This window comes from Conger conger, chromosome 9 (assembly GCF_963514075.1).
Source record: "Conger conger chromosome 9, fConCon1.1, whole genome shotgun sequence".
Lineage (NCBI taxonomy): Eukaryota > Metazoa > Chordata > Actinopteri > Anguilliformes > Congridae > Conger > Conger conger.
This window is the reverse complement of record NC_083768.1, coordinates 40,774,345-40,800,510: the sequence shown is the minus strand read 5'-3', so window position 1 is coordinate 40,800,510 and position 26,166 is coordinate 40,774,345. Positions and strand designations below refer to the sequence as shown.

Sequence of the window (26,166 nt, the reverse complement as noted above, 5' to 3'; positions counted from 1 at the left end):
ACTAGTCTCAAAAGTCTCTAAAATGGTGCAAAAAACAAAAAAATACAGTGAGCAGCTGTTCTGCAGACAGAAACGCCTTGTTAATGAGAGACGTCAGAGGAGAATGGCCAGACTGGTCAAAGCTGACAGAAAGGTTACATGACAACAGTGGTATGCAGAAGAGCATATCTGAACAGACAACGCATCATAACTCTAAGTGGATAGGCTACAGCAGTAAAAGTCTAAATAATAAGTTTAGTAAATACATAAATACAAGTGCTCACTGAGTGTACATCAAATAACACTCAAAATTAAAGGGACAATAGGGCAAAGGTAATTTCGGACTCTTAACGGTGAAGAGCGGAATTGCAACAACAGATTACCTCAGCAGATGTTCATGCTCCCCACAGTCTGTGAATATAAGGCATAAAATCGTTATTATACAGTTCAGTGTTCTCCTGCACTGTTTTGGAAAACCGACAGTGACAAACGCAATAGAGCCTGCCGTCTTTTCGTAGTGTTCTAGTAATAAAATGTTCACCGAGCAGGTAACTTTATTAGATCTTTACTTTGGTGTGCTACACAACACTATTAATAGTTTTCACTTTAGCAAACCAACGATATTGTGAGCAAGGACGTTATTTGGCTACGTAACTAGCTGGCTATATAACTAAGATATGATAGTCTACCACAAACGATGCAACGGAAATAGAAATAAAGGTTTTACGGATGATTTAACAGGTAAACAAACAAAAGAAGCCTGTAGCTGCCCAAATTGTACTCCAGACAAGCAATCACTGAAACACTGTATCAGAATAAGCCCCACGCCATTGGCTGTGGCAGACAGAATCAATTTTCAACCAATGAGCTTGAACAGTTTTTTCAACTGTTTTGATACATTTGACGGCCCTACAAATTAACACTTTGAAAAACCGAATTTAAGGACTATAAACACAGGCAGAGGGTGAGAGAACATGGCAGTGAGCCTTTTTCAATGATAGGAAGGGATGTTTGATACAATGGTCTTCTAACAGTGTTTTACCACAAAAATCCTACCTATTGTACCTTTAATACGGGTCCTGTATGACCCTTGTTGTCAAATTTGCGGTTGCAATACCAAAATGTTTTTTATTCGCAGCCTAAGAAAGGAAAAATAAATATGATGACTTGTGATCGTCACAAACAAGATAAATAACGAATACCTTGAATATCAAATGAGTAGATTCATTAATTTAAAAGAGGTAACAAAGAGACCCTTAGCAATGTGTCAAATTCTATTGGAAATGAATACGTGTCCACTTGGACACATGTTCTCGGGGTAATTATTTGCAATACAGCATAATAGGCACAATGTGAATGTGAACATATATCTTTTATTCTACTGTAAATAGCTCTTTCTGGCATAATGGCTTACGAGGGTAAACAATTCCTCGAAATATGAAAAGCACCGAATTGATAAAAATGAATACATTTTTAAAATTCTGGGATTGCAACTCTGGTTGGCACAAAAACCAGCATACACGGGGGTCCCCAAGACTTGCCTTCTTTGCTCTAAATATAATCTTTACCTGTGTTTACGCATATTGAATCTAGGCTAGAGTCGGGCACCCCATTTCCTGTCTAGCTGTTGTGGTCTGGCAAGACGCTCGCGCCCATATTCAGAGAATGTTTTTTTCTGACGGAATGTTTCCATGCAGGGGACATGGGCTGGAACAAATTCAGAGACACTCTCAAAATGCGCGTCACGTTACTTCTGCTCTGTTACGTTTATGCTTTGAAAGGTAAGTTTAAAAAAAATATTAAATGTATTCTTTATTATCACTCTATTAGAAATTTGTCTCAATATGCAATACGCAGCCTATTTAATTTTTTGAATACAGTAACGTATAAATTACTAGTGTAATCATATCAATAACCACAAACAATACCCTGCAAGAGCTGGGCAAATGGGATGCATTAAAGTGCACTTTAATAGCCGTTAACATTTTGAATGTGATCTTCTCGTGACCACATTCAAAATATGCCACCTCCACACTTACTGGAAAATGTATTGGTCTGGACTAAATTGAGTTTTGTATGGAGAATCACCACTCAAAGTTGAATTTTGTCTAGGACTAGGCTTAATCTGCGTCTGCGAAACTACACAGGCTATTGTAAAATGTATTATTATTATTATTATTATTATTATTATTATTATTATTATTAGTAGTAGTAGTAGTAGTAGTAGTAGTAGTAGTATCATTATTACATAACAATAATAACAATAATAATAATAGGCCTAACATTATGTATATCCTGCATATCTGTAAATTATATGAACATATTCAATAACTTGTCATTCCACTCTCGTAAAGCATTACAAATATTGTGAAAATCTACGACAAACTACATGCGTTCTTATTTTTCAAGATTACAAAAAGATATCTTATCGTCCAGTTAAAAAAGTTGTACTGCGATGTATTGCCTCTAAATGGATATATTGGCTATATGAGGCCTATCGTCATAAAAGTTTGGAAATGGCTCTTTTCAAAAGCGTGTTTTGATGAATTCATTTCACATTTATTTCCAGGCCAGGTTGTCCAATATCCAGGGTGGGTGAACGTGGAGGATGGTGGTACCGTCAGGTTACTGTGCCGTACGGAAATAATTGGCATACTTCGCAACAACGTTGTTTGGACGAAAATAGACCCCAGGACCAAGAAGCTTATTACCATGAATAACACCGATACTTGCGTCAGTGACGGACAAGGGACTGAATGGTTTATGGTCATTAAAAACGTAAACGTTAATGACTCCGGGACTTACTACTGCTCACTGGCAGCTCTAACGATGCCCTACGTCGGCAACGGGTCAATTGTAATAGTGACACAAGGTGACAGAATATAATTCATTGGCTAATGATCTTCATTGCACGGAGATACATAATTTACGAGGGCACCTCCTCTTAACGAGTCTCGGAGTAAATAAATAAATCAAGGGAATTAATGAATCAATAAAAACATGAATTAATACATTAATTAATTAATTAAATGTTAGCTGCTGATATGGGGGTTTCTGTATTTTCTTGCTGAATCTGTGTTTTACATTTGGAAACGGTGTTAATAAATGCTTTTCTAAACCGCTTAGGGTTATATATCTTAATACGATATACACAAGTGGGTGAACACATCATCTGTACACCGGCCGTTCAGTTATACTGTAACCGTGTGCTTCTCTGTTTGATGACTTTTCGCCACAGCAAATAGAACCGAGCCCCCTCCGGTCGACATTCTCTGGCCGCGTAGCGCCCAACCCCGCATCCCTCTCCTGTGTGTGGTCTCCGGAGTCGTCCCGTCTGAAGTTCGCGTGTTCTGGGTCATAGACGGGGAAGAGGATAGCGGGTTTACCGAGTCCTTTTGGACAAAAGACGACGGGGAGGTGGTAGAGTCCGCCCAAAACCGGGTTCTGGTTCCTGCGGAGGAGTGGGAGAGAGCAGTCGTGTGCACGTGCGTGGTGGAGTATGCTGGGAAGAACTTTTCAAAAAGCGTCCAAAATCAAGGTAAATATTATTTTGTTGCTTCACCGCGCGGCATATAATTCCTGTCTTTATGAATTAGGTTTGATTGACCCGTTAATTGGACAGTGATCTGAACTTGTCACCGCCGTACCTGTATTTGTGCATTACCTCACTGTAACACATGTAGGACTCATCCAACTGATCTATCCATTTTCAAAATCGCTTGCTTACGTAGGCTACAGCAGCAGAAGCCCAATAAGTAAAATAAAAACAAAAAGTCTAATAAATATCTAATTAACTGTTCAGTGAGTGTATATATTTGAAGCATTGCTTACGTATTTGGGCGGCACGGATGGTGCAGTGGGTAGCACTGCCGCCTCACAGCAAGGAGGTCCTGGGTTCGAATCCCCGTCGGTCGGGGCCTCTCTGTGCGGAGTTTGCATGTTCTTCTCGTGTCTGCGTGGGTTTTCTCCGGGTTCCTCCCTCAGTCCAAAGACATGCATGTTAGGCTCATTTGTCCAAAGTGTGTGTGTGTGTGTGTGTGTGTGTGTGTGTGTGTGTGTGTGTGTGTGTGTGTGTGTGTGTGCGCGCGCGCGCGTGCGCGCCCTGCGATGGACTGGCGACCTGTCCAGGGTGTATTCCTGCCTTTCGCCCAATGTATGCTGGGATAGGCTCCTGCGACCCTGTTCAGGATAAGCGGGTTCGGATAATGGATGGATGGATGGATAATGGATGGATGGATGGATGCTTAGGTATTAGTTATATAAGAGAACAAGAACCTTCGGTTAAACTGTCACATCTAGATTTGTTACCCACTTGAGTGGTTTGTTGGTCAACACTTCTGGGCTTCTTAAAGTCTTCAACCGTCTTCTTTCTTCCAGTACACCTTCAGTTTGTAGTTTGTGAGTTTGGCTATCTTTAGGAATAGCACTGTCACCTTAAATTTAAAAGAGACTTTGACGAAAGATCACATAGATGTGTAAACCCATGAAACTGGCTCTGATTGGCTACACAATCCCTTTCACTCCCTACCCAGATTGATTCCCCGGGTCAGTACTGCAAAATGAGAAAAATGAGAAGAATATGGAGTTTGCCAAATTGGAGTGTGTGTGCGTGTGCGTGTACGTGTGTGCATGCTTGTGTTTTTGTTTGTAAAAACGAATGAAATGAAACTCCAATATCATTGCAGGGCATATAAGACACAAATAAATGAGTAAATAAATATTTTACACACAGTTTACACATATGAAACTTATACAGTAGAAATACCTTGCAAATATCTATCTGTCATGCACATTAAAACAACATTCCTGGTTGTTATTGCCCTATTATTTCTGTGAGGTTCATCTATTTTTGATTTTGAAACACAATGCTTGGTGTTTTCATGTTCCAAACCAATTCAGGCCTTTCATGCTGTGTTTGATAAAAATATATAAAACTGATTTTAGATAATAATATTTCTTCAGAAATCCCAGAATATGACATTAAAATCTGATTACATTTTTATTATCAGATTAATATTTATTGTTAATTTCACACATAATAATAATAATAATAATAATAATAATAATATCTATTAACAGTGACAATAATATAGGGAGATAAGCATGCATTAAATTGTTATTTTTAAGAGTGTGGTTTGAGTGATCTATGTCAGTCACTTATCTTAATTGCTATAACTCTTCATAGGAAAGGGTAAAAAAAGAAAAACTTTTATGCCACTTAGAATAATATCAAATATTTTTCAGTCGGAATTAATAAAAAAAACTTTACATAAATATTTAAATAATAATAATAATAATAATAACAATAATAATTATAATAATTATAATAATTATAATAATTATAATAATACTTTTATTTGACAGCCCACAGATTTAATCTGCTATAGGTTTAAAATACAGTTCAGTTCAGTTCAGCGTCAAATTTTAAATTGCGTTTTAGTTTTTAAGGTAATTTTGCCTAAATGCTGTTTTTTTTAAATAGAATAAAATTTACATGAAAAACCTCATCTTTCAGATAGGTTTGATATGGCCACTGCTTACAGAGGATCTATAAAAACCATATCGTTATAGCACAAAAAAGAGTTCCCCTTTAATTGGTAAATGGCAACCACATACTGTAACGTATATTGGTTATACTGGAATTGAGATGAACATGATAGCATGCTGTGAAAGATCCAGCTCAATAAAGCCTGACTCAAAGGTGATCCTATGGGACACAATATACGGAAGCGATATTGAAACACTTGACAATATATTGATTTATTTAAATAAAGGCATTTTCTAAAAAGACCAATACGCAGTGCCCCTTTCCAGCCCAAAGGCACGGGTAAATTTGACTATCTGAGGTCTGCGTTACAGGGAACCCTGACGCATGCGCGGTGCTCCTCTACGGAGCTCTGGCTGGAGCGGCCCTCACCGTCATCGTGGCGATCTGCATCTCTGTCTCCTTACATCGCGGTAACTAAGGACACCTGGATTCCACTCAGCCTACTGTTCATTGCCTCTTTAAATGACATTACACGGCTGTTAACAGCCATGCTCATACATTTTTTTTCAAGCGGGAGCTTTGCGTCTAAACGTGCAGAACTAGTTGCTTCTAATATGTGAGGCTGCATTTAGAACGCAATGCGGTTTTAAGACCGAAAATGTAACCCTTTGATCCAAATCAAATCTAATATAAAATCTGATCTGATCTCATGCTTGGGTGATAAGCGGTGGTATTGATCGGAGGGTTCCATTTGGCTCTGAGAGGATTGTTTCCAAGTTTAAACAATAAACTATATTAAACTATATTAAATATTAACGCCACATGAGATTCATTTTACCATTGCATAGTATATATTTGTAGTGTAATTCAAAAAGCATAGGATGCCCATTTCTGATTGCATTGCATGTGGATGTAACCAGATAGGCGCTTCCTTATTATTGCTTTTCTATCGATCTTTCAGGTCGTTCTGTGAGAAGCAATGGAGACTCACGGTTCGTATTCGATTCTTGACCTTCATTTTTGTGTTTAACGCGTAAAACTAGCGATGCAATATGTAATATGCTTTCTATCTCAACTTCAGGGAACAGAGAATAACCAGGAACTTGGAGCCCGGACACCGTTCTGGTAAGTGCGGTTGTTTAATGTTATTTACAATAAAATGATCAGATTCCAATGACATGTTTGTAAATTGTTCCGAAACTCACGGATGCGTATGACATAATCGCACTGGTCCAGTAGCCTATTATACCAGCATGACCCCAAGTTACTGAATTGCCGAGTGGTTTTCTTCGGTGGAATTTTTACTTTACCCCACGCCAGTCCCCACGTGAAACTAGTCCAGTCCGAATAGACAACTCTGGCGGCGAAGGTATTGTTTTGATGAAGTTCCTCCGTCCGATATGTTCTTTACATTTAGTGGAATCACCGAAGGCATTCTTTACTGATGGTTATTTGTCTCTTCAAATTCCCAAACGGTATGGTTGTGTAACATTTTTTTTCGAATGTTGTGGGTTGCGGCGTTCACCCCACACCGGAAGAATACCCAGGTCACCTCTCTGCCGTAATTGCGAGTTTTCTTTACTTTTGAAGCCATGCTTGTTTGTTTTGCCGGGCAAGCATGCACGCATACAAGTCGCGGAAGCAACGTGGTGACGACAACCAGACCGATTATGCACTCCCTATGTAATTTTGGAGAGCAATTACAGAAATCTCTTATCCTGTTTATATTTAAGATGTCGTGTGATAACAGTGACTTTATTCGCATTGTCCTGGAAACGAATCCTGTCCGAATAGGGCTTAATACAGTACGTGTGCTCCATATTGGATTATACACCGTACGAGATTGTCAATGACGGCCACGTTGGAATGCGCCATGTTTCGAGAAACACGAACTGAACGGACTACCCGTGAAGGAATGGATAGGCTGAAATGGCAACTACACACTTTTCATGGTGTTTAATGTGGTTTTTTTCTCATGGTATCTTGATATGTCATTTTCGAAAAGAAAACTGTTTTTAAAAACGTCTTAAGTTAACTATTGAAATTCACAGGGAAGCAACGAAGGGGATCGCCGATTGATCAGACTATTTCGGTATGTATACGCAAGTATAGGCATCCTTTACTGCCAAAACGTACGGCACGGTCTCAGGCTATATTATAACTCTACCAAAACCACAGGCACTCCCTTTCGGTAATCATACATAGTACTCTAGTCATACTCTAGTAGTTTTTAAACTGGACTTGTCAAAGTAGAGATTTGCATGTGTGGAAATAAAATTGTCACGTTTTATGCTTGTCACGTTATGTTTTATGTTTAGTTATTGTCTTAGTTACATTATTGTCATGTCAAGTATTATGTTAGTCTAGTCTGGCCACGTTTTTATGTTGTATTTCTTGTTACGTTTCATTTTCATGTCATGTTACGTTTCATGTTTAGTTGTTACGATTTAATTGTTAGTCTTGTCATGTCACGTTATGTAGTTTATTCATGTCGCAGTTCGCAAATTTATGTCACGATTTATGATGTTTCATGTTAAGTTGTTCCGTTCATTGTTTAGCGTACACTTTTTCGTGTCTTTCTGCAAACCTTGCGTTCAAGCTTTCTCTCTCTCCCTTTCTGTCACTCACGCTTCCCTAATTGTTTCAATTTCCCTTGTCTTCTTACTAATCTACTAACGCTACATCAGGATGGGTAATACTAACATTCCAACCATGTGTTCATGTTTACCTTACGTTTCGTGTGCATGTTATGTACTAATTTACTAACGCTAGGCAGATTTATTGCTAACGATTACTAATTATCTCGTTAACTTGTCAGTCCTCCACACCTGATTTCCATTCTCATGCTGCTCTCAAGCTAATTGTCTGCTCCTGTCTACACCTGCATATACGCTCAGTAACACGTCATGCCTTGGCAAAATTGTTGCCTCCTGTTTGTCAGTGCACTTTTAAGCGGTTTGGCAAGCGATTGTCTACCCGTTAAGATCCATGCCTGTTTATTGACCATTGTTATTGACTCCTCTTTTGTTGGCCATTGCCAGCCTGTACCACATACTTTGCCTGCTGTGTTTGTGCTTTTGCCCCATGGAGTGGACTTCGGTCTTGATTCTTGCGCTGTCATCGACCCCAAGCCTGCGTACCGTCTGTCTGCACTACTGCAGGACTTTGACATCTCTGTCTGAGTCATGCATTTTGGGTCCAACCCCCCACACACCCCTCTCAAATGTTGAAAAGCGGACCCTAACAGGACATTTTGTTTTCCACAGGAGGTGCAGTACGCCAGTTTGGAAGAAGCAAGTTTAGCTCGACGGACACACAGGCCTACTGTGTTGCACTGAATGAGTAAAATGTTCCGGCCAGTTTGTCGGGCGTTGCAAAATAGAGACATAGCCTATTTTTCTAGTTCCAAATAAATTCTGCCATCTGATCTTCTGATTTGAAACCCCTCATAATGCTATTGCTTAGGGCTTGTTACCATATTTAATCAAGCTTAATTCAAATGCGAAATGACAAATAGCGGTTATTGGTATTCCTTGATGCGTAAGGTCTGTACATTATACTCCTGTCTACTTTCTCAGTGAGTAGCAGCTCCCTCTCTGTGTTTTTAACAAGTACTGCAGCTCTTTTAAAGATTTAGCCCCAGGACTGCAGAACAATTACTTTGAATTCTAAAATGATTTCTTTTTACAAGTTAAGGGGACTGCAGTGGATAGTACTATGGCATCCAACTACGCTAAGCTTTTCATGAGAGATTCTGAGTGTCTCTAACACACAACACAATATTTGCCTCAGCCTCCCGCACAGAACTATCTGGCGAACGTACAGTGATTCTTTTTTTCGTATCTGGACAGGCACAGAGTTTCTTGTCTGTTTCTGTAGTACATCAATAATCTGAATGAAAATCACGTTTATAGTCCTCCATAGTGTACCCGGGCCCAACAGGATCAGGCAAAGACAGGCACACACAAACGTCTGGCAAATGGTTGTAGTATTTGTGTTTTAATTAGCCTGTATGTATAACGGTATTAAGGTGCCAATGCAGTCTGTGCTGCTGGCAGTCGTGAGTATCATTCCACGCTTTTGTCTCACTTTAATTGTTTCTGGATTATGCTGATTATTCTGTCATGTTTTCATGTTAACTGTGCGTGTTTCAATTATGGATGATTATACATCTATATTGAGATGCATTTAGCTGTCATAGTACAAGAGTATTCATACATGTAAAAAATGTATTCAAAGTAATATTCCTGTTGTGATATGGGTTATGTCTTCACGTGTGTTGCACAGCGACGTTACTGTAAACCCAGGTCTTAATTTGTCTGAAGAAGCGAGCTGACTCAGACACGACCGAGACAGGCCGTGGATCATCAGTGAACTCTGTCAGCAGTATCAGCTGTCCCCGTGGCCTCAGTCTGTTCTTTTTAGCACTCACTGAACGGAAACCAAGCTCTCACTGAACGGAAACCAAGCTATCTGTCTAGCGTTACGATATAATGGATATCAGTAGGCGAGTTTAGCAGCCAGGTATGAATATGACAGATATCTATGACAGATTAGACACCTAAAACCACGAGGTACGGCGCTCTTTCTTTCATTCAAAATTCTGCTTCCTTTCCATTGGCTGCTAAAATGACTTATGATAAATCACCAAGGAACACGATCATCTCCTGTTCAAGAACTGTTTGGAACTTTTCTTTAAAAAAATCAAACAAAAAAACAACTGCTGATGCTTTTTTTTTCTTTATGAAAATGACATAAGACAAAATGACTAAAGGCTATTATACAAAATAATTCATACATTTGCTGTCGTTTTCAGATATTTCAGCCACCTCTCGGTTTTATTTAGTCAACGCTGACAGTCAAAAAATAGGCAATTGCTCCCTCTAGTGGGGATATGCGCAATAGTCTCCACATACAACGTAAATGTCAGTCGACTCACTTCACTCCACACACAACAGCAATTCCACATCTCAGCAATTCCAACAGTTTTGGAGTGGCCTGACATGAACCCAATAGAAATACTGTGGCAGGACCTGCAATGGGAAGTTTGTGCTCGAAAACCAATCAATTTCTCTGACTGAAAAAAATAAGAAGAGTTGGCTAAAATCCAACCACAGGGGTTAGAAGGTGTGATATAAAATTATACGTGCATGGTGGTGATCTTGCTGCTAAATGTGGTGCAACCAGTTTAAGGGGCAATACCTTTTTTCTCTCTCATTAAATAAACAAACTAATAACCTTAAAAATATGTCTTGTGTTTACTCAGGTTCTCATATGTTTAATATTACATTTTGTCTAAAGATCTGAAACCATTCAGTGTGGCAAATATGCAACAGATGAAATCCGTAAGAGGGGCGAATACTTTTTCAGGGCACTGTAAGATGACGGATGACTGACAGGTGTTAACTCTTTCCCAAGTGTTCCCTTTCGCATGGATTGTTCACACAGAAAAGAGCAGTGTATGTCTAGTCTTGGGTCCAGCCTTATGTGTGGCGATTGGATTTGGAGTACGGAGGCACAGACCACCGTGAAGACCAGAAGACTGACTACGGCTGAGAAATAACTCATCTGTAAAATGAAGACTCCACACGACTGGATGCATCAAGTACAGCGGTTTGGAGAGCCGTGAAAAAGCAAGAAAATCACTGGCAGACTCAGAAATAAGACTTTGCTAAAAAATAATAATAATCACGACTGGTGGCGGTAAAACACATTTGCAGGTTAGACGTTACCTCGAACCGTACTTATGGCATGCAGAACTGAGTGGCGTAGAGGATAGCTGGCAGCAATTGATGCGATGGACAGTACCAAAACCATAACGAAATCATCAAATCATTAAATTGTGCGCTTTAACTTGCGGAAGAACCTATGCACTTGTATTTCGCTTTGGATTAAAAGCGTCTGCCAAATGACAGAAATGTCATGTAAATGTTGTGTGTGTGTTTGTGTGCGTGTGTGTGTGTGTGTGTGTGTGTGTGTGTGTGTCTGGCTGTCTGTCTATCTACAATGACCAAGACCAACAATGTGTTCTTATACAGAAAATGTGCATGCAGGCATTGTTGTCTAAACACAACATCCGATAAAGGTCATTTGTTAAAGTTGTGTAATGTCGGAGAAGAGTCTTTGTCAATTTCAGAACTGCTCAGCCTGGCATTGCATTACATTACAGGCATTTAGGCAGACGCTCTTATCCAGAGACGTACGAGGAAGTGTCATAGACCTTTCAGGGGCCTTTTAGACCTACCTCCCAGGTGCCGTTTTGAAATCTTGGCGTGGAAAATATGGCCGCAGTTTCCGGACCTTCAGCGAAATGTCAGGGCGTGGCGCGTTCCAGCCATCTGCGACGGTTGTGCGCATCCGCGAGACCACTTCCTGTCAGGCGTCTTGTACCCCGAGCCCGTAGAATTAAGTCGCAGTGTTTAACTCTAGAATGCACAACATGGGTCCAAATAGACCCAGGCGAGTTTATTTGTAATTTTCAAATAAGCTCTTCTTTTTCTTTTTTCTTTTTGCATATACATCATGAAATACATTTTTTTTGTTTTTGTTTTTAGTTTTAGAAGTGTTTTCGTATGACAACCCCTAGAACGCACGACATGGGTCAAAATGAACCCGTATTAATTAATTTTGCGGTTGCTGTTCAGGAAAACCTTCTCCTAAGACGACCAAAAGACGCCGAGGCTTGTTTGAGGCGGCACTTATGCAGTTGTCAGTTATTATGCTTTGAAAAGCTCAGTATTTGAAGGCCTTGCACTGTGAAGGTTGTTGGCTGGCGGGGAAGGCTGGCGCTCATCTGACAGATTATCTCCGTGTTTTCGGTGTTGATGGTCAGTCCCATTCTCCTGTGTGCAGTTACAGCTGCTGAGGAGGTGTTTTGTAGGGCCTCTGTTGTGTGGGCTGCTCGGGAAAAATCATCTGCATAGTGTTGCTCGATGATGACCTCTGAGGTGAACTTGGTGGTTGAAGACACACACGTACACACACACAGACACACCCACACAGACACACACACTCTCTCTCTCTCTCTCTCTCTCTCTCTCTCTCTCTCTCTCTCTCTCTCTCTCTCTGAAGCATGGCCATGCACACTCACATCTAGTAACAATTGTACTTTTAATGATCAAAACAAGATATTCAATGAATTTCTGTATAATTACATGAAAATCATTTTTCTCAGAGATATAGTAAAGAGCCACTCAGCCATACGCTCACTGAGCACTTTATTAGGAACATTTTTACTTTATTACACCTACTTATTCATGTGATTACATGCATACAATCACGTAGATATCGGCCAGGAGCTTCAGTTAATGTTCACTTTAACCATCAGAATGGGGAAAAAAATGTGATTTAAGTGACTTTGACCGTGGAATGATTGTTGGTGGCAGACAGGATGGTTTGAGTATCTCAGATTTCCTGGGATTATCAGGCACACTAGTTTCAAGAGTTTGCAAAGAATTGTGCAAAAGTGAGCAGCATTTCTGCAGACAGAAAGGCCTTGTTAATGAGAGACGTCAGATAAGAATGGACAGGAGTGCGTTTCCCGAAGCCTTCTTAACGCTACGTCGTTCGTAAGTTGTACCTTAAGCTCTACCTTCACGTTTCAGTGTGTTTCCCGAAGCGTTCTTCGCTAAGTATACCTTCTGTACGTCGTACTTTCGTAAGGTTGGTCTGGACCACCCTTAGCTATACCGTAGCCTCAGCTCACTCCGCAAGTGGCCACCACTGTTACGACCGCAAGCCTCTGAAATCAGCTGTTGCTAGTAGTTACATCTCAATAATATTGCTAAAATACCACATTAATGGCACAGTTTTCATGCAAATAATAAAATTATAAATTGCGAAGGATGCATGTTGCACTTGATTGAACATGTTGCCTAATTGCCTTTGAAATGATATTCATAAACTGACGATTTCCCACTCTCTCTGTGTGCTGGAGCGATATTTAACCATGGTTTTGTTGGACACCGTAGTCCTAAAACTGGAAAATAATGTTTCTTTTTTCAGCGCCACCTCTAACAATATCTCCATTTCGTTTGCTGTGAAGCTGTGGAACCGCTGAAAGACCCTGGAATGAAGTACAGTTTCAACTGCTACCTGCACAACAAAGACAAGGACCAGGGCCTATTTGATCATCTAATTATTTGCAATATAGCATAATAAGCACAATGTGAATGTGAACATATCTTATTTATTTTATTCTGTTGTAAATAGCTCTTTCTGACATAATGGCAAATCCTCGAAATATGAAAAGCACCTAATTGATAAAAATGAATACATTCTGAAAGTTCTGGGATTGCAACTGTGGCTGGAAAAATAACCAATATCTTTACCTGTGTTTACGCATATTGAATCTAGGCTAGAGTCGGGCACCCCATTTCCTGTCTAGCTGTTGTGGTCTGGCAAGACGCTCGCGCCCATATTAAGAGAATGTTTTTTTCTGACTGAATGTTTCCATGCAGGGGACATGGGCTGGAACTAATTCAGAGACACTCAAAATGCGCGTCACATTACTTCTGCTCTGTTACGTTTATGCTTTGAAAGGTAAGTTTAAAAAATATATTAAATGTATTCTTTATTATCACTCTAGTTGAAATTTGTCTCAATATGCAATGCGCAGCCTATTTAATTTTTTGAATACAGTAACGTATACATTTTTACTGTAATCATATCAATAATCACAAACAATACCGTGCAAGAGCTGGGCAAATGGGATGCATTAAAGTGCATAATAGCCGTTAACATTTTGAGAAAACATCTTGTCGTGATCACATTCAAAATATGCCACCTCCACAATTACTGGGCCGGTTTCAAGAGCACAGGTTAAATTGAGTTTTGTATGGAGAATCACCACTCAATATTGAATTTAGTCTAGGACTAGGCTTAATCTGCGTCTGCGAAACTATACAGGCTATTGTAAAATGTATTATTATGACGATTATTATTATTATTATTATTATTATTATTATTATTATTATTATTATTAGTATTATTATTATATAACAATAATAACAATAATAATAATTATGTATATCCTGCATATCTGTAAAATATCTGAACACATTCAATAAGTTGTCATTCCACTCTCATGAATATTAAATATTAAAGATATTGTGAAATCTACGACAAACTATATGCATTTTTTTCAAGATTACAAAAAGATATCTTATCGTCCAGTTAAAAAAGTTGTACTGCACTGTATTGCCTCTAAATGGATATATTGGCTATATGAGGCCTACCATCGTAAAAGTTTGGAAACGGCTCTTTTCAAAAGCGTGTTTTGATTAATTCATTTCACATTTCTTTCCAGGCCAGGTTTTCCAGTATCCAGGGTGGGTGAACGTGGAGGATGGTGGTACCGTCAGGTTACTGTGCCGTACGGAAACTATACTTTGCAACAACTTTGTTTGGACGAAAATAGACCCCAGGACCAAGAAGCTTATTACCATGATAAATGATACCAACGATACTTGCGTCAATGACGGACAAGCGACTGAATTGGTTAAGGTCATTAGAAACGCAAACGTGAATGACTCCGGGACTTACTACTGCTCAGTGGAATTGCAAAAGATGCCCTTCGTCGGCAAAGGGTCAATTGTAATAGTGACACAAGGTGACAATATAATTCTTAACGAGTCTCGGAGTAAATAAATAAATCAAGGGAAATTAATGAATCAATAAATACATTAATGAATACATGAATGAATTAATTAAATGCTAGCTACTGACATGGGGGCTTCTGTATTTTCTTGCTGAATCTGTGTTTTACATTTGGAAAGGGTGCTAATAAATGCTTTTCTAAACCGCTTAGGGTTACATATCTTAATACGATATACACAAGTGGGTGAGCACATCATCTGTACACCGGCCGTTCAGTTATACTGTAACCGTGTGCTTCTCTGTTTGACGACTTTTTGCCACAGCAAAGAGAACCGAGGCCCCTCCAATCGACATTCTCTGGCCGCGTAGCGCCCAACCCCGCATCCCTCTCCTGTGTGTGGTCTCCGGATTCGTCCCGTCTGAAGTCCGCGTGTTCTGGGTCATAGACGGGGAAGAGGACAGCGGGTTTACCGAGTCGTTTTGGACAAAAGACGGCGGGGAGGTGGTAGAGTCCGCCCAAAACCGGGTTCTGGTTCCTGCGGAGGAGTGGGAGAGAGGAGCCGTGTGCACGTGCGTGGTGGAGTATGCCGGGGAGAACTTTTCAAAAAGCGTCCAAAATGAAGGTAAATATTTGACAAACATCGCTGCAAAATGAAGGTAAATCAGTTTTTTTTCTCACAATCTTCGCTGTTGCTTCACCGCGCGGGATATAATTCCTGTTTTTATGAATTAGGTTTGATTGACCCGTTTATTGGAGAGTGATCTGAACTTGTCACCGACGTACCTGTATTTGTGCATTACCTCACTGTAACACATGGACTCATCCAACTGATTACATTGTGGTTTTAAAGTTGGCTCAAACACAGCATGGCAAATTTCCCAAACATCTATCCATTTTCAATATCGCTTGCTCCTGGTCAAGGTTGTGCGGGGACTGGGGCCGAACGGGATTTGAACAGGGTACCTTCTTGTTGTTTTACACTGCTCTCCTGCTCAGGGGTGAGTTTCCCGTAGCCGGAAAGACATTCGGTCATATATATACAGTGGTGTGAAAAAGTGTTTGCCCCCTTCCTGATTTCTTATTTTTTTGCATGTTTGTCACACTTAAATGTTTCAGACCATCAAACAAATTTAACTATTAGTCAAAGACAACACAAGTAAACACAAAATGCAGTTTTTAAATGAAGGTTTTTATTAAGGAAGAAAAAGTGATTGCCCCCTAAACCTAATAACTGGTTGGGCCACCCTTAGCAGCAACAACTGCAAGCAAGCGTTTGCGATAACTTGCAATGAGTCTCTTACAGCGCTGTGGAGGAATTTTGGCCCACTCATCTTTGCAGAATTGTTGTAATTCAGCCACATTGGAGGGTTTTCGAGCATGGACCGCCTTTAAGGTCATGCCACAGCAGCTCAATAGGATTCAGGTCAGGACTTTGACTCCAAAGTCTTCATTTAGTTTTTCTTCAGCCATTCAGAGGTGGACTGGCTGGTGTGTTTTGGATCGTTGTCCTGCTGCAGAACCCAAGTTCGTTTCAGCTTGAGGTCACGAACAGATGGCCGGACATTCTCCTTCAGGATTTTTTGGTAGACAGCAGAATTCATGGTTCCATTTATCACAACAAGTCTTCCAGGTCCTGAAGCAGCAAAACAGCCCCAGACCATCGCACTACCACCACCATATTTTACTGTTGGTATGATGTTCTTTTTCTGAAATGCGGTGTTACTTTTACGCCAGATGTAATGGGACACACACCTTCCAAAAAATTCAACTTTTGTCTCGTCAGACCACAGAGTATTTTCCCAAAAGTCTTGGGGATCATCAAGATGTTTTCTGGCAAAATTGAGACGAGCCTTAATGTTCTTTTTGGTCAGCAGTGGTTTTCGTCTTGGAACTCTGCCATGCAGGCCATTTTTGCCCAGTCTCTTTCTTATGGTGGAGTCATGAACACTGACCTTAACTGAGGCAAGTGAGGCCTGCAGTTCTATGGATGTTGTTGTGGGGTCTTTTGTGACCTCTTGAATGAGTCGTCGCTGCGCTCTTGGGGTAATTTTGGTCAGCCGGCCACTCCTGGGAAGGTTCACCACTGTTCCATGTTTTCGCCATTTGTGGATAATGGCTCTCACTGTCGTTCGCTGGAGTCCCAAAGCTTTAGAAATGGCTTTATAACCTTTTCCAGACTAATAGATCTCAATTACTTTCTTTCTCATTTGTTCCTGAATTTCTTTAGATCTCGGCATGATGTCTAGCTTTTGAGGATCATTTGGTCTACTTCACTTTGTCAGGCAGGTCCTATTTAAGTGATTTCTTGATTGAGAACAGGTATGGCAGTAATCAGGCCTGGGTGTGGCTAGAGAAATTGAACTCAGGTTTGATGAACCACAGTTAAGTTATGTTTTAACAGGGGGGGCAATCACTTTTTCACACAGGGCCATGTAGGTTTGGATTTTTTTTCTCCCTTAATAATAAAAGCCTTCATTTAAAAACTGCATTTTGTGTTTACTTGTGTTGTCTTTGACTAATATTTAAATTTGTTTGATGATCTGAAACATTTAAGTGTGACAAACATGCAAAAAAATAAGAAATCAGGAAGGGGGCAAACACTTTTTCACACCACTGTATATATGCACTGCTAAAATCCATCCATCCATCCATTATCTTAACCCGCTTATCCTGAGCAGGGTCGCAGGGGGGCTGGAGCCTATCCCAGCATACATTGGGCGTAGGGCAGGAATACACAATACACCCTGGACAGGTCACCAGTCCACCATTCACTCACACACTCATACCTATGGGCAATTTAGACTCTCCAATCAGCCTAACCTGCATGTCTTTGGACTGTGGGAGGAAACCGGAGTACCCGGAGGAAACCCACGCAGACACGGGGAGAACATGCGAACTCCGCACAAAGAGGCCCCGGCCGACGGGGATTCAAACCCAGGACCTCCTTGCTGTGAGGCGGCAGTGCTACCCACTGCACCATCCTTGCCGCCCACTGCTAAAATGCTACATATATCTCACTCATTGATTATTAGATAGACCTGTACACCAGCTTGTTAATGCAAATATGTAATCAGCCAATCACGTGCCAGCAACTAAATGCATAAAAGCATGCTGACATGGTCAAGATGTTCAGCGGTTTTCAGATTAATGTCAGAATGGGGAAGAAATGTGATCTTTGAAGGAAACGTGATTGTTGATGCCAGAAAAGGTGGTTTGAATCTCTCAGAAAATGCTGATCTCCTGGGATTTTCACATACAACAAAAAATATGCGCAAAAACGTGTTGTTAATGGGAGAGGTCAGAGGAGAAGGGCCAAACTGGTCAAAGCTGACAGTAATTGAAATAATCACATATTACAACAGTGGTGTGCAGAAGAGCATCTCTGAACAAACCTCTATATGGATAGGCTACAGCAACAGAAGACCAATAAGTTAAAAAAATAGGCCTAACAAACTGTTCAGTGAGTGTATATATTTGAAGCGGTGCTTCGGTATTAGTTAGAGAACAAGAGCCTTCAGTTAAACTGTCACATCTAGATGTGTTACCCACTTCAAAGGTTTGTTGCTCAACACTTCTTATAGACTTCAACCGTCTTCTTTCTCCCAGTAGCTACCTATACCTTCAGTTTGCAGTTTGTGAGCATGGTATCTTTGACTAACTGTCATTAAAGATCACACAGATGTGTAAACCCATGAAACTGTCTCTGATTGGCTACACAATCCCTTTCACTCCCTACCCAGATTGATTCCCCGGGTCAGTACTGCAAAATGAGAAAAATAGAATATGGAGTTTGCCATTTTGGAGTGTGCGTGCATGTGCCTGCTTTTACATTCCATTACAGTACATTACATGTCAAATGTGACTTACAGTTGATTAGGAGATAATTCTCTTCTGGACCACTGCAGAGTTAAGGACCTTGCTCAAGGGCCCAAAGGTTGTGCGGATCTTATTGTGGCTACATTGGGGATCGAACCAACTTTGTGTGTCCCAGTCATGTACCTTAACCACTAGGCTTGTGTTTTTGTGTGCAAAAATCAATCAATATCAATATCATTGCAGGACATGTTTGTAAATGCAAACCAACAAATAAATAAGTAAATAAATATCACAGTTTACACATATGAAACGTATGCAGTATAGAAATTGTAAATATCTGTCATGCACTTGTAACGATATTAAAACAACATTCCTGATTGTTATTGGCCTATTATTTCTGTACGGTTATTTTGAAACAGACACAACGCTTGGTGTTGTCATGTTCCAAACCAATTCAGGCCTTTCATGCTGTGTTTGATAAAAATATTAAAAACAGATTTTGAATAATAATATTTCTTCAGATATCACAGGATAGAACATTAAAATCAGATTACATTTTTATTATCAGATTCATAACTATTGTTAATTTCACACAAAATAATAAAAAAATAAAAATAATAATAATGATAATAATAATCATCATCATCATCATTAAAATATTATTATTATTGTTATTGTTATTGTTATTGTTATTGTTTTTATATCGATAGACATTGACAATAATATAGGGAGATAAGCATGCATTAAATTGATATTTTTAAGAGTTTGTGGTTTGAGTGATCTATGTCAGTCACTTATCTTAATTGCTATAACTTTGCATAGGTGAAGGTGGCAGAGATGTTCTCTCTAGATAAAAAAAGTTTATGCTACTTTGAATAATAGCAAATATTTTTTTGTCGAAATTATTAAAAAACTTTGCGTGTAATAAAAATTGAGGATAAACAAAAAAATAAACAAAACGCAACCTAAATCGCTTCACTCATTTTTATTTTTGTATTATCTGTGCGTCACGTATAGGAGTGTTTAGAAGACCTGTGTCAGTGTCCCGACCGTATTCAGTGCGTTTGACTGTGCTGATAAACGAATATCCTCCATATTTTAACCCCTTCCCCGCCAATTATTTAGGAAAAATATTTTCAGACGATTTTTTAATATATAATATTTTTTTATGCTGATTATTGCACTTTTGTGGTTGAAATTTTATTTTGAAAATAAAAGTGTTTAGACGTGTTTACTCGTCCTTGACTGAAAAAAACACATTCGGTAAAAACGTATATACCGGTCTCCGCCGGGGAAGGGGTTAAATAATAATAATAATAATAATAATAATAATAATAATAATAATAATAATAATAATAGTAATAATAATAATAATATTCAAATATGTCAAATATAATTATTATTATAGTTTTATTTGACAGCCCACATATTTAATCAGATATAGGCCTAAAATACATTATTTATTAAAAGGAAAGTGCTGTTGATCAAACTTTTAATTATTTGTAGTCTATTATTGTCGTAGATTATTAATTAACCCAATTGTGTTGAGTTCAGTTCAGGGTCAAATTTAAAATTGCATTTCTGTTTTTTGTTTGTTATCTGTGTTTGCTTCAAGTTATTTTGCCTAAATGTAGTTTTTTATATAATATGATTAATATGAAAAATAACTCTTTCAGATAGGTATGATATGGCCACTGCATTACAGTGGATCTATAAAAACCATATCGTTCGAGCACAAAAAAGAGTTCCCCTTTTATTGTTAAATGGCAACCACATCCTGTAACGTATATTGGTTATACTGGAATTGAGATCAACATGATAACATGCAGTGAAAGATCCAGCTCAATAAAGCCTGACTCAAAGGTGATCCTATGGGACACAATATACAGAAGCGATATTGAAGCGCTTGACAGTATATTGATAAATAAGGGCTATACCTTTCATACTACTTATTTAAATAAAGGCTAAATTGTTGTAAAATGTATGCATCAATGCATTTTCTAAAAAGACCAATACGCAGTGCCCCTTTCCAGCCCAAAGGCACAGGTAAATTTGACTTTCTGATGTCTGTATTACAGGGAACCCTGACGCATGCGCGGTGCTCCGCTACGGAGCTCTCGCTGGAGCGGCCCTCACCGTCATCGTGGCGATCTGCATCTTTGTCTCCTTACATCGCGGTAACTAAGGGCACCTGGATTCCACACTCAGCCTACTGTTAATTGCCTCTTTAAATTACATTACACAGCTGTAAACAGCCGTGCTCATACATTTTTGCGTCTAAACGTGCAGAACTAGCCACTTTTAATATGTGAGCCTGCGTTTAGAACGCAATGCGGTTTGACGTAATCGCCGAAAATGTAACCCTAAAAAAAATCAAACCTAATATAAAATCTGATCTCATCTCATGCTTGGGTGATAAGCGGTGGTATTGATCGGACGGTTCCATTTGGCTCTGAGAGGATTGTTTCCAAGTTTAAACAATAAACTACATTAAACTATATTGAATATTAACGCCACTTGAGATTCATTTTACCACTGCATAATATAATATTTGTCGTGTAATTCAAAAAGCATAGGATGCCCATTTCTGATTGCATTGCATGTGGATGTAACCAGATAGGCTCTTATTATCGCTTTTCTGTTGATCTTTCAGGTCGTTCTGTGAGAAGCGATGGAGACTCACGGTTCGTATTCGACTCTTGACCTTTATTTTTGTGTTTAACGCGTAAAACTAGCGATGCAATTAAGTTAAAATGCGTAATATGCTTTCTATCTCAACTTCAGGGAACAGAGAAGAACCACGAACTTGGAGCCCAGACACCGTTCTGGTAAGTGCGGTTGTTTAATTTTATTTACAATTCCAATGACGTGTTTGTAAAAATGTTCCGAAACTCACGGATGCGTATCCCATAATCGCACTGGACCAGTAGCCTATTACATCAGCACCTCGTGTGACAAATGACCCAAAATTACTGAATTGCCGAGTGGCTTTTTTCGGTAGAATTAGACTTTACAAATTTACAGACATTGAAGATTCGTACCGGATGAAATCACAGCCGACCTCTGCAATTAAAAATCACATGGGGTGCCCGGGAATCGCATAGTGATCCAGTGCGATTTTCGGTGTAAAGTCATCTCTGATAATGTGCTTTTTAACTTCAAAGCCCTATTCGGACGGAATTCGTTTTACAGCGGGAGACAGAGTCACGTAGGCTACTTCATTACCAGAGAAGGTACACAATTCTAGTCTCGTCCCAATACACCGTTTTTACAGACTGCGCGCGCCCGCGCCAGTAAAGAAATGCGGCCTCTTTAAGCTACTGTAATTTGCCATGGAAAAACAGTCCCCACGTGAAACTAGTCCGGATAGACAATTCTGGCGGCGAAGGTATTGTTTTGATTAGGTTCCTCCGTCCGATATGTTCTTTACATTTAGTGGAATCACCGAAGGCATCCTTTACTGAGGCTTATTTGTCGCAAATCTCTTCAAATTGCCAAACGGTATGGTTGTGTAACATTTTTTTCGAATGTTGTGGGTTGCGGCGATGAACCCGCACCGAAAGAACTCTGCCGTAATTGCGAATTTTCTTTATTCTTGAAGCCATGCTTGTTTTTTTTGCCGGGCAAACATGTACGCATAGAAGTTGCGGAAGCAACGTGGTGACGACAACCAGACCGATTAAGCACTCCCTATGTAATTTTGGAGAACAATGACAGAGGTCTCTTTTCCTGTTTAAATTTCAGATGTCGTGTGATAACAATGACTTTATTCGCATTGTCCTGGAAACGAATCCCGTCCGAATAGGGCTTAATACCGTACGTGTGCTCCATATTGGATTATACACCGTACGAGATTGTCAATGACGGCCACGTTGGAATGTGCCAGTTTTCGAAAAACACGAACTGAACGGACTACCCGTGAAGGAATGGATAGGCTGAAATGTTTTTTTTTTAAGACTGATTTTTTTGAAGTGGCAACTTCACAGTTTTCATTGTGTTTAATGTGAAATTCACAGGGAAGCAACGAAGGGGATCGCCGATTGATCAGACTCTGTCGGTATGTATACGCAAGTATAGGCGTCCTTTGCTGCCAAAACTTACGGCACGGTCTCAGGCTATATTCTAACTCTACCAAAACCACAGACACTCCCTTTCGGTAATCATACGTAGGCCTTTGCACTCTGGTAGTTTTTTAACTGGACTTGTCCAAGTAGAGAGTTACATGTGTGGAAATAAAATTGTCACGTTTCATGCTTGTTACGTCATGTTTTATGTTTAGTCATTGTCTTAGTTATATTATTGTCATGTCGCGTATTATGTTAGTCTAGTCTGGCCATGTTTTTATGTTGTATTTCTTGTTACGTTTCATTTTCATGTCATGTTACGTTTCATGTTTAGATTTAATTGTTAATCTTGTCATGTCACGTTATGTATTTTATTCATGTCACAGTTCGCAAACTTATGTCACGATTTATATTGTTTCATATTATGTTGTTCTGTTCATTGTTTAGCCTACACTTTTTCGTGTCCTTCTGCAAGCCTTGCATTTCTGCAAGCCTTTCCCTTTCTGTCACTCATGCTTACCTAATTGTTTCAATTTCCCGTGTCTTCTTACTAATCTACTAACGCTAGATCAGGATGGGGTCATACTAACATTCCAACCATGTGTTCATGTTTACCTTACATTTCTTGTGCATGTCATGTTCTAATTTACTAACGCTAGACAGGATAGGTTTATTACTAACGATTACTAATTATCTTGTTAACTTGTCAATCCTCCACACCTGATTTCCATTCTCATGCTGCTAATTGTCTGTATCTGTCTACACCTGCATATACAGTCAGGTCCATAAATATTGGGACATGGACACAATTCTCCTCTTTTTGGCTCTCTACCCGACCAAAATGGATTTGAAATTAAACAAACAAGATTTGCTTTAACTGCAGACGTTCAGCTTTAATTTGAGTGTATTTACATCCAAATCTGGTGAACGGTGTAGGAATTACAACAGTTTCTATATGTGCCTCCCACTTTTTAAGGGACCAAAAGTAATGGGACAATTGGCTGCTCAGCTGTTCCATGGCCAGGTGTGTGTTATTCCCTCATTATCTCATTGACAAGGAGCAGATAAAAGGTCTAGAGTTCATGTCAAGTGTGCTATTTGCATTTGGAATCTGTTGCTGTCAACTCTCAATATGAGATCCAAAGAGCTGTCACTATCAGTGAAGCAAGCCATCATTAGGCTGAAAAATCAAAACAAACCCATCAGAGAGATAGCAAAAACATTAGGTGTGGCCAAATCAACTGTTTGGAACATTCTTAAAAAGAAAGAACGCATTGGTGAACTCCACCAAAAGACCCGGAAGACCACGGAAAACACCTGTGGTGGATGACAGAAGAATTATTTCCCTGGTGAAGAAAAACCCATTCACAACAGTTGGCCAGATCAAGAACACTCTCCAGGAGGTAGGTGTATGTGTGCCAAAGTCAACAATCAAGAGAAGACTTCACCAGAGTGAATACAGAGGGTTCACCACAAGATGTAAAGCCTCAAAAACAGGAAGACCAGATTAGAGTTTGCCAAACAACATCTATGGACAGATGAGACAAAGATCAACTTGTACCAGAATGATGGGAAGAGAAGAGTATGGAGAAGGAAAGGAACTGCTCATGATCCAAAACATACCACCTCATCAGTGAAGCATGGTGGTGGTACTGTCATGGCGTGGGCATGTATGGCTGCCAATGGAACTGGTTCCCTTGTATTTATTGATGATGTGACTGCTGACAAAAGCAGCAGGATGAATTCTGAAGTGTTTCGGGCAATATTATCTGCTCATATTCAGCCAAATGCTTCAGAACTCATTGGACGGCGCTTCACAGTGCAGATGGCCAATGACCCGAAGCATACTGCGAAAGCAACCAAAAAGTTTTTTAAGGCAAAGAAGTGGAATGTTGTGCAATGGCCAAGTCAATCACCTGACCTGAATCTGATTGAACATGCATTCCACTTGCTGAAGACAAAACTGAAGGGAAAATGCCCCAAGAACAAGCAGGAACCGAAGACAGTTGCAGTAGAGGTCTGGCAGAGCATCACCAGGGATGAAAACTAGCGTCTGGTGATGTCTATGCTTTCCAGACTTCAGGCTGTAATTGACTGCAAAGGATTTGCAACCAAGTATTAAAAAGTGAAAGTTTGATTTATGATTTATGTTAGTTTGTCCCATTACTTTTGGTCCCTTAAAAAGTGGGAGGCACATATACAAACTGTTGTAATTCCTACACCGTTCGCCTGATTTGGATGTAAATACCCTCAAATTAAAGCTGAAAGTTAAAGCACATCTTGTTCGTTTCATTTCAAATCCATTGTGGTGGTGTATAGAGCCAAAAAGAGGAGAATTGTGTCGATGTCCCAATATTTATGGACCTGACTGTAAGCTCAGTTCCACGTCATGCCTTGGTGAAATTGTTGCCTCCTGTTCGTCAGTGCACGTTTAAGCGGTTTGGCAAGCTATTGTCTACCCGTTAAATCCATGCCTGTTTAGTGATCATCGTTATAGACTCCTGTTTTGTTGACCATTGCCTGCCTGTACCACAAACATTGCCTGCTGTCTTTGTGCTTTTGCCCTGCGGAGCGGACTTCGGTCTTGACTCTTGCGCCGTCATCAACCCCCGAGACTGCCTACCGTCCGCCTGTACTTCTGCCCTGCTGACAGCTTTCCTACTTACTGGACTTTTTGCATGGTTTACCGATTTCGAGACTGCCTTCTTCCTCGGTACCTTACTTTGGTTTTGGCTGGATTTCACGTGTATGACTTTTGCTTGTTTTTCGACTACGCTCAGTGAGCATTCCCTGAATAAAGCCCTGATGGGACTTTATTACATCTCTGTCTGAGTCGTGCATTTTGGGTCCAGCACCCCTCTCAAAAATGCTGAAAAGCAGATCCTAACAGGACATTTTGTTTTCCACAGGAGGTGCAGTACGCCCGTTTGGAAGAAGCAAGTTTAGCAAGACGGACATACAGGCCTACTGTGTTGCACTGAATAAGTCAAATGTTTGGGCCAGTTTGTCGGGCGTTGCAAAATGGAGACATAGCCTATTTTATTTCTAGTTCCAAATGAATTCTGCGATCTGATCTTGTGATTTTTTGAAAACTCTCAATGCTATTGCTTAGGGCTTGTTGCCATATTTAATCAAGCTTAATTAAAATGTGAAATAACAAATAACGATTCTTGGTATTCCTTGATGCGGAAGGTCTGTACATTATACTCCTCTCGACTTTC

General features: G+C 39.8%; 1 protein-coding gene and 1 long non-coding RNA gene across 2 annotated transcripts; both read left to right on the top strand.

The window, feature by feature from the left end:
• Nucleotides 1–1,678: 1,678 nt before the first annotated feature.
• Nucleotides 1,679–9,913, top strand: LOC133137530 (uncharacterized). Its single transcript, XM_061255856.1, has 8 exons — nucleotides 1,679–1,760; nucleotides 2,549–2,851; nucleotides 3,218–3,517; nucleotides 5,839–5,937; nucleotides 6,429–6,459; nucleotides 6,549–6,592; nucleotides 7,519–7,559; nucleotides 8,734–9,913. The coding sequence occupies exons 1-8, from the start codon at nucleotides 1,682–1,684 to the stop codon at nucleotides 8,803–8,805; spliced, it is 969 nt and encodes a 322-aa protein (XP_061111840.1). The 5' UTR covers nucleotides 1,679–1,681; the 3' UTR covers nucleotides 8,806–9,913.
• Nucleotides 9,914–21,472: 11,559 nt separating this feature from the next.
• LOC133136281 (uncharacterized) lies at nucleotides 21,473–26,036 on the top strand. Its single transcript, XR_009709502.1, has 4 exons — nucleotides 21,473–21,565; nucleotides 21,666–21,709; nucleotides 22,898–22,938; nucleotides 25,855–26,036. It is a non-coding gene; the product is annotated as an uncharacterized LOC133136281 (long non-coding RNA).
• The last annotated feature ends 130 nt before the right edge of the window (nucleotides 26,037–26,166 follow it).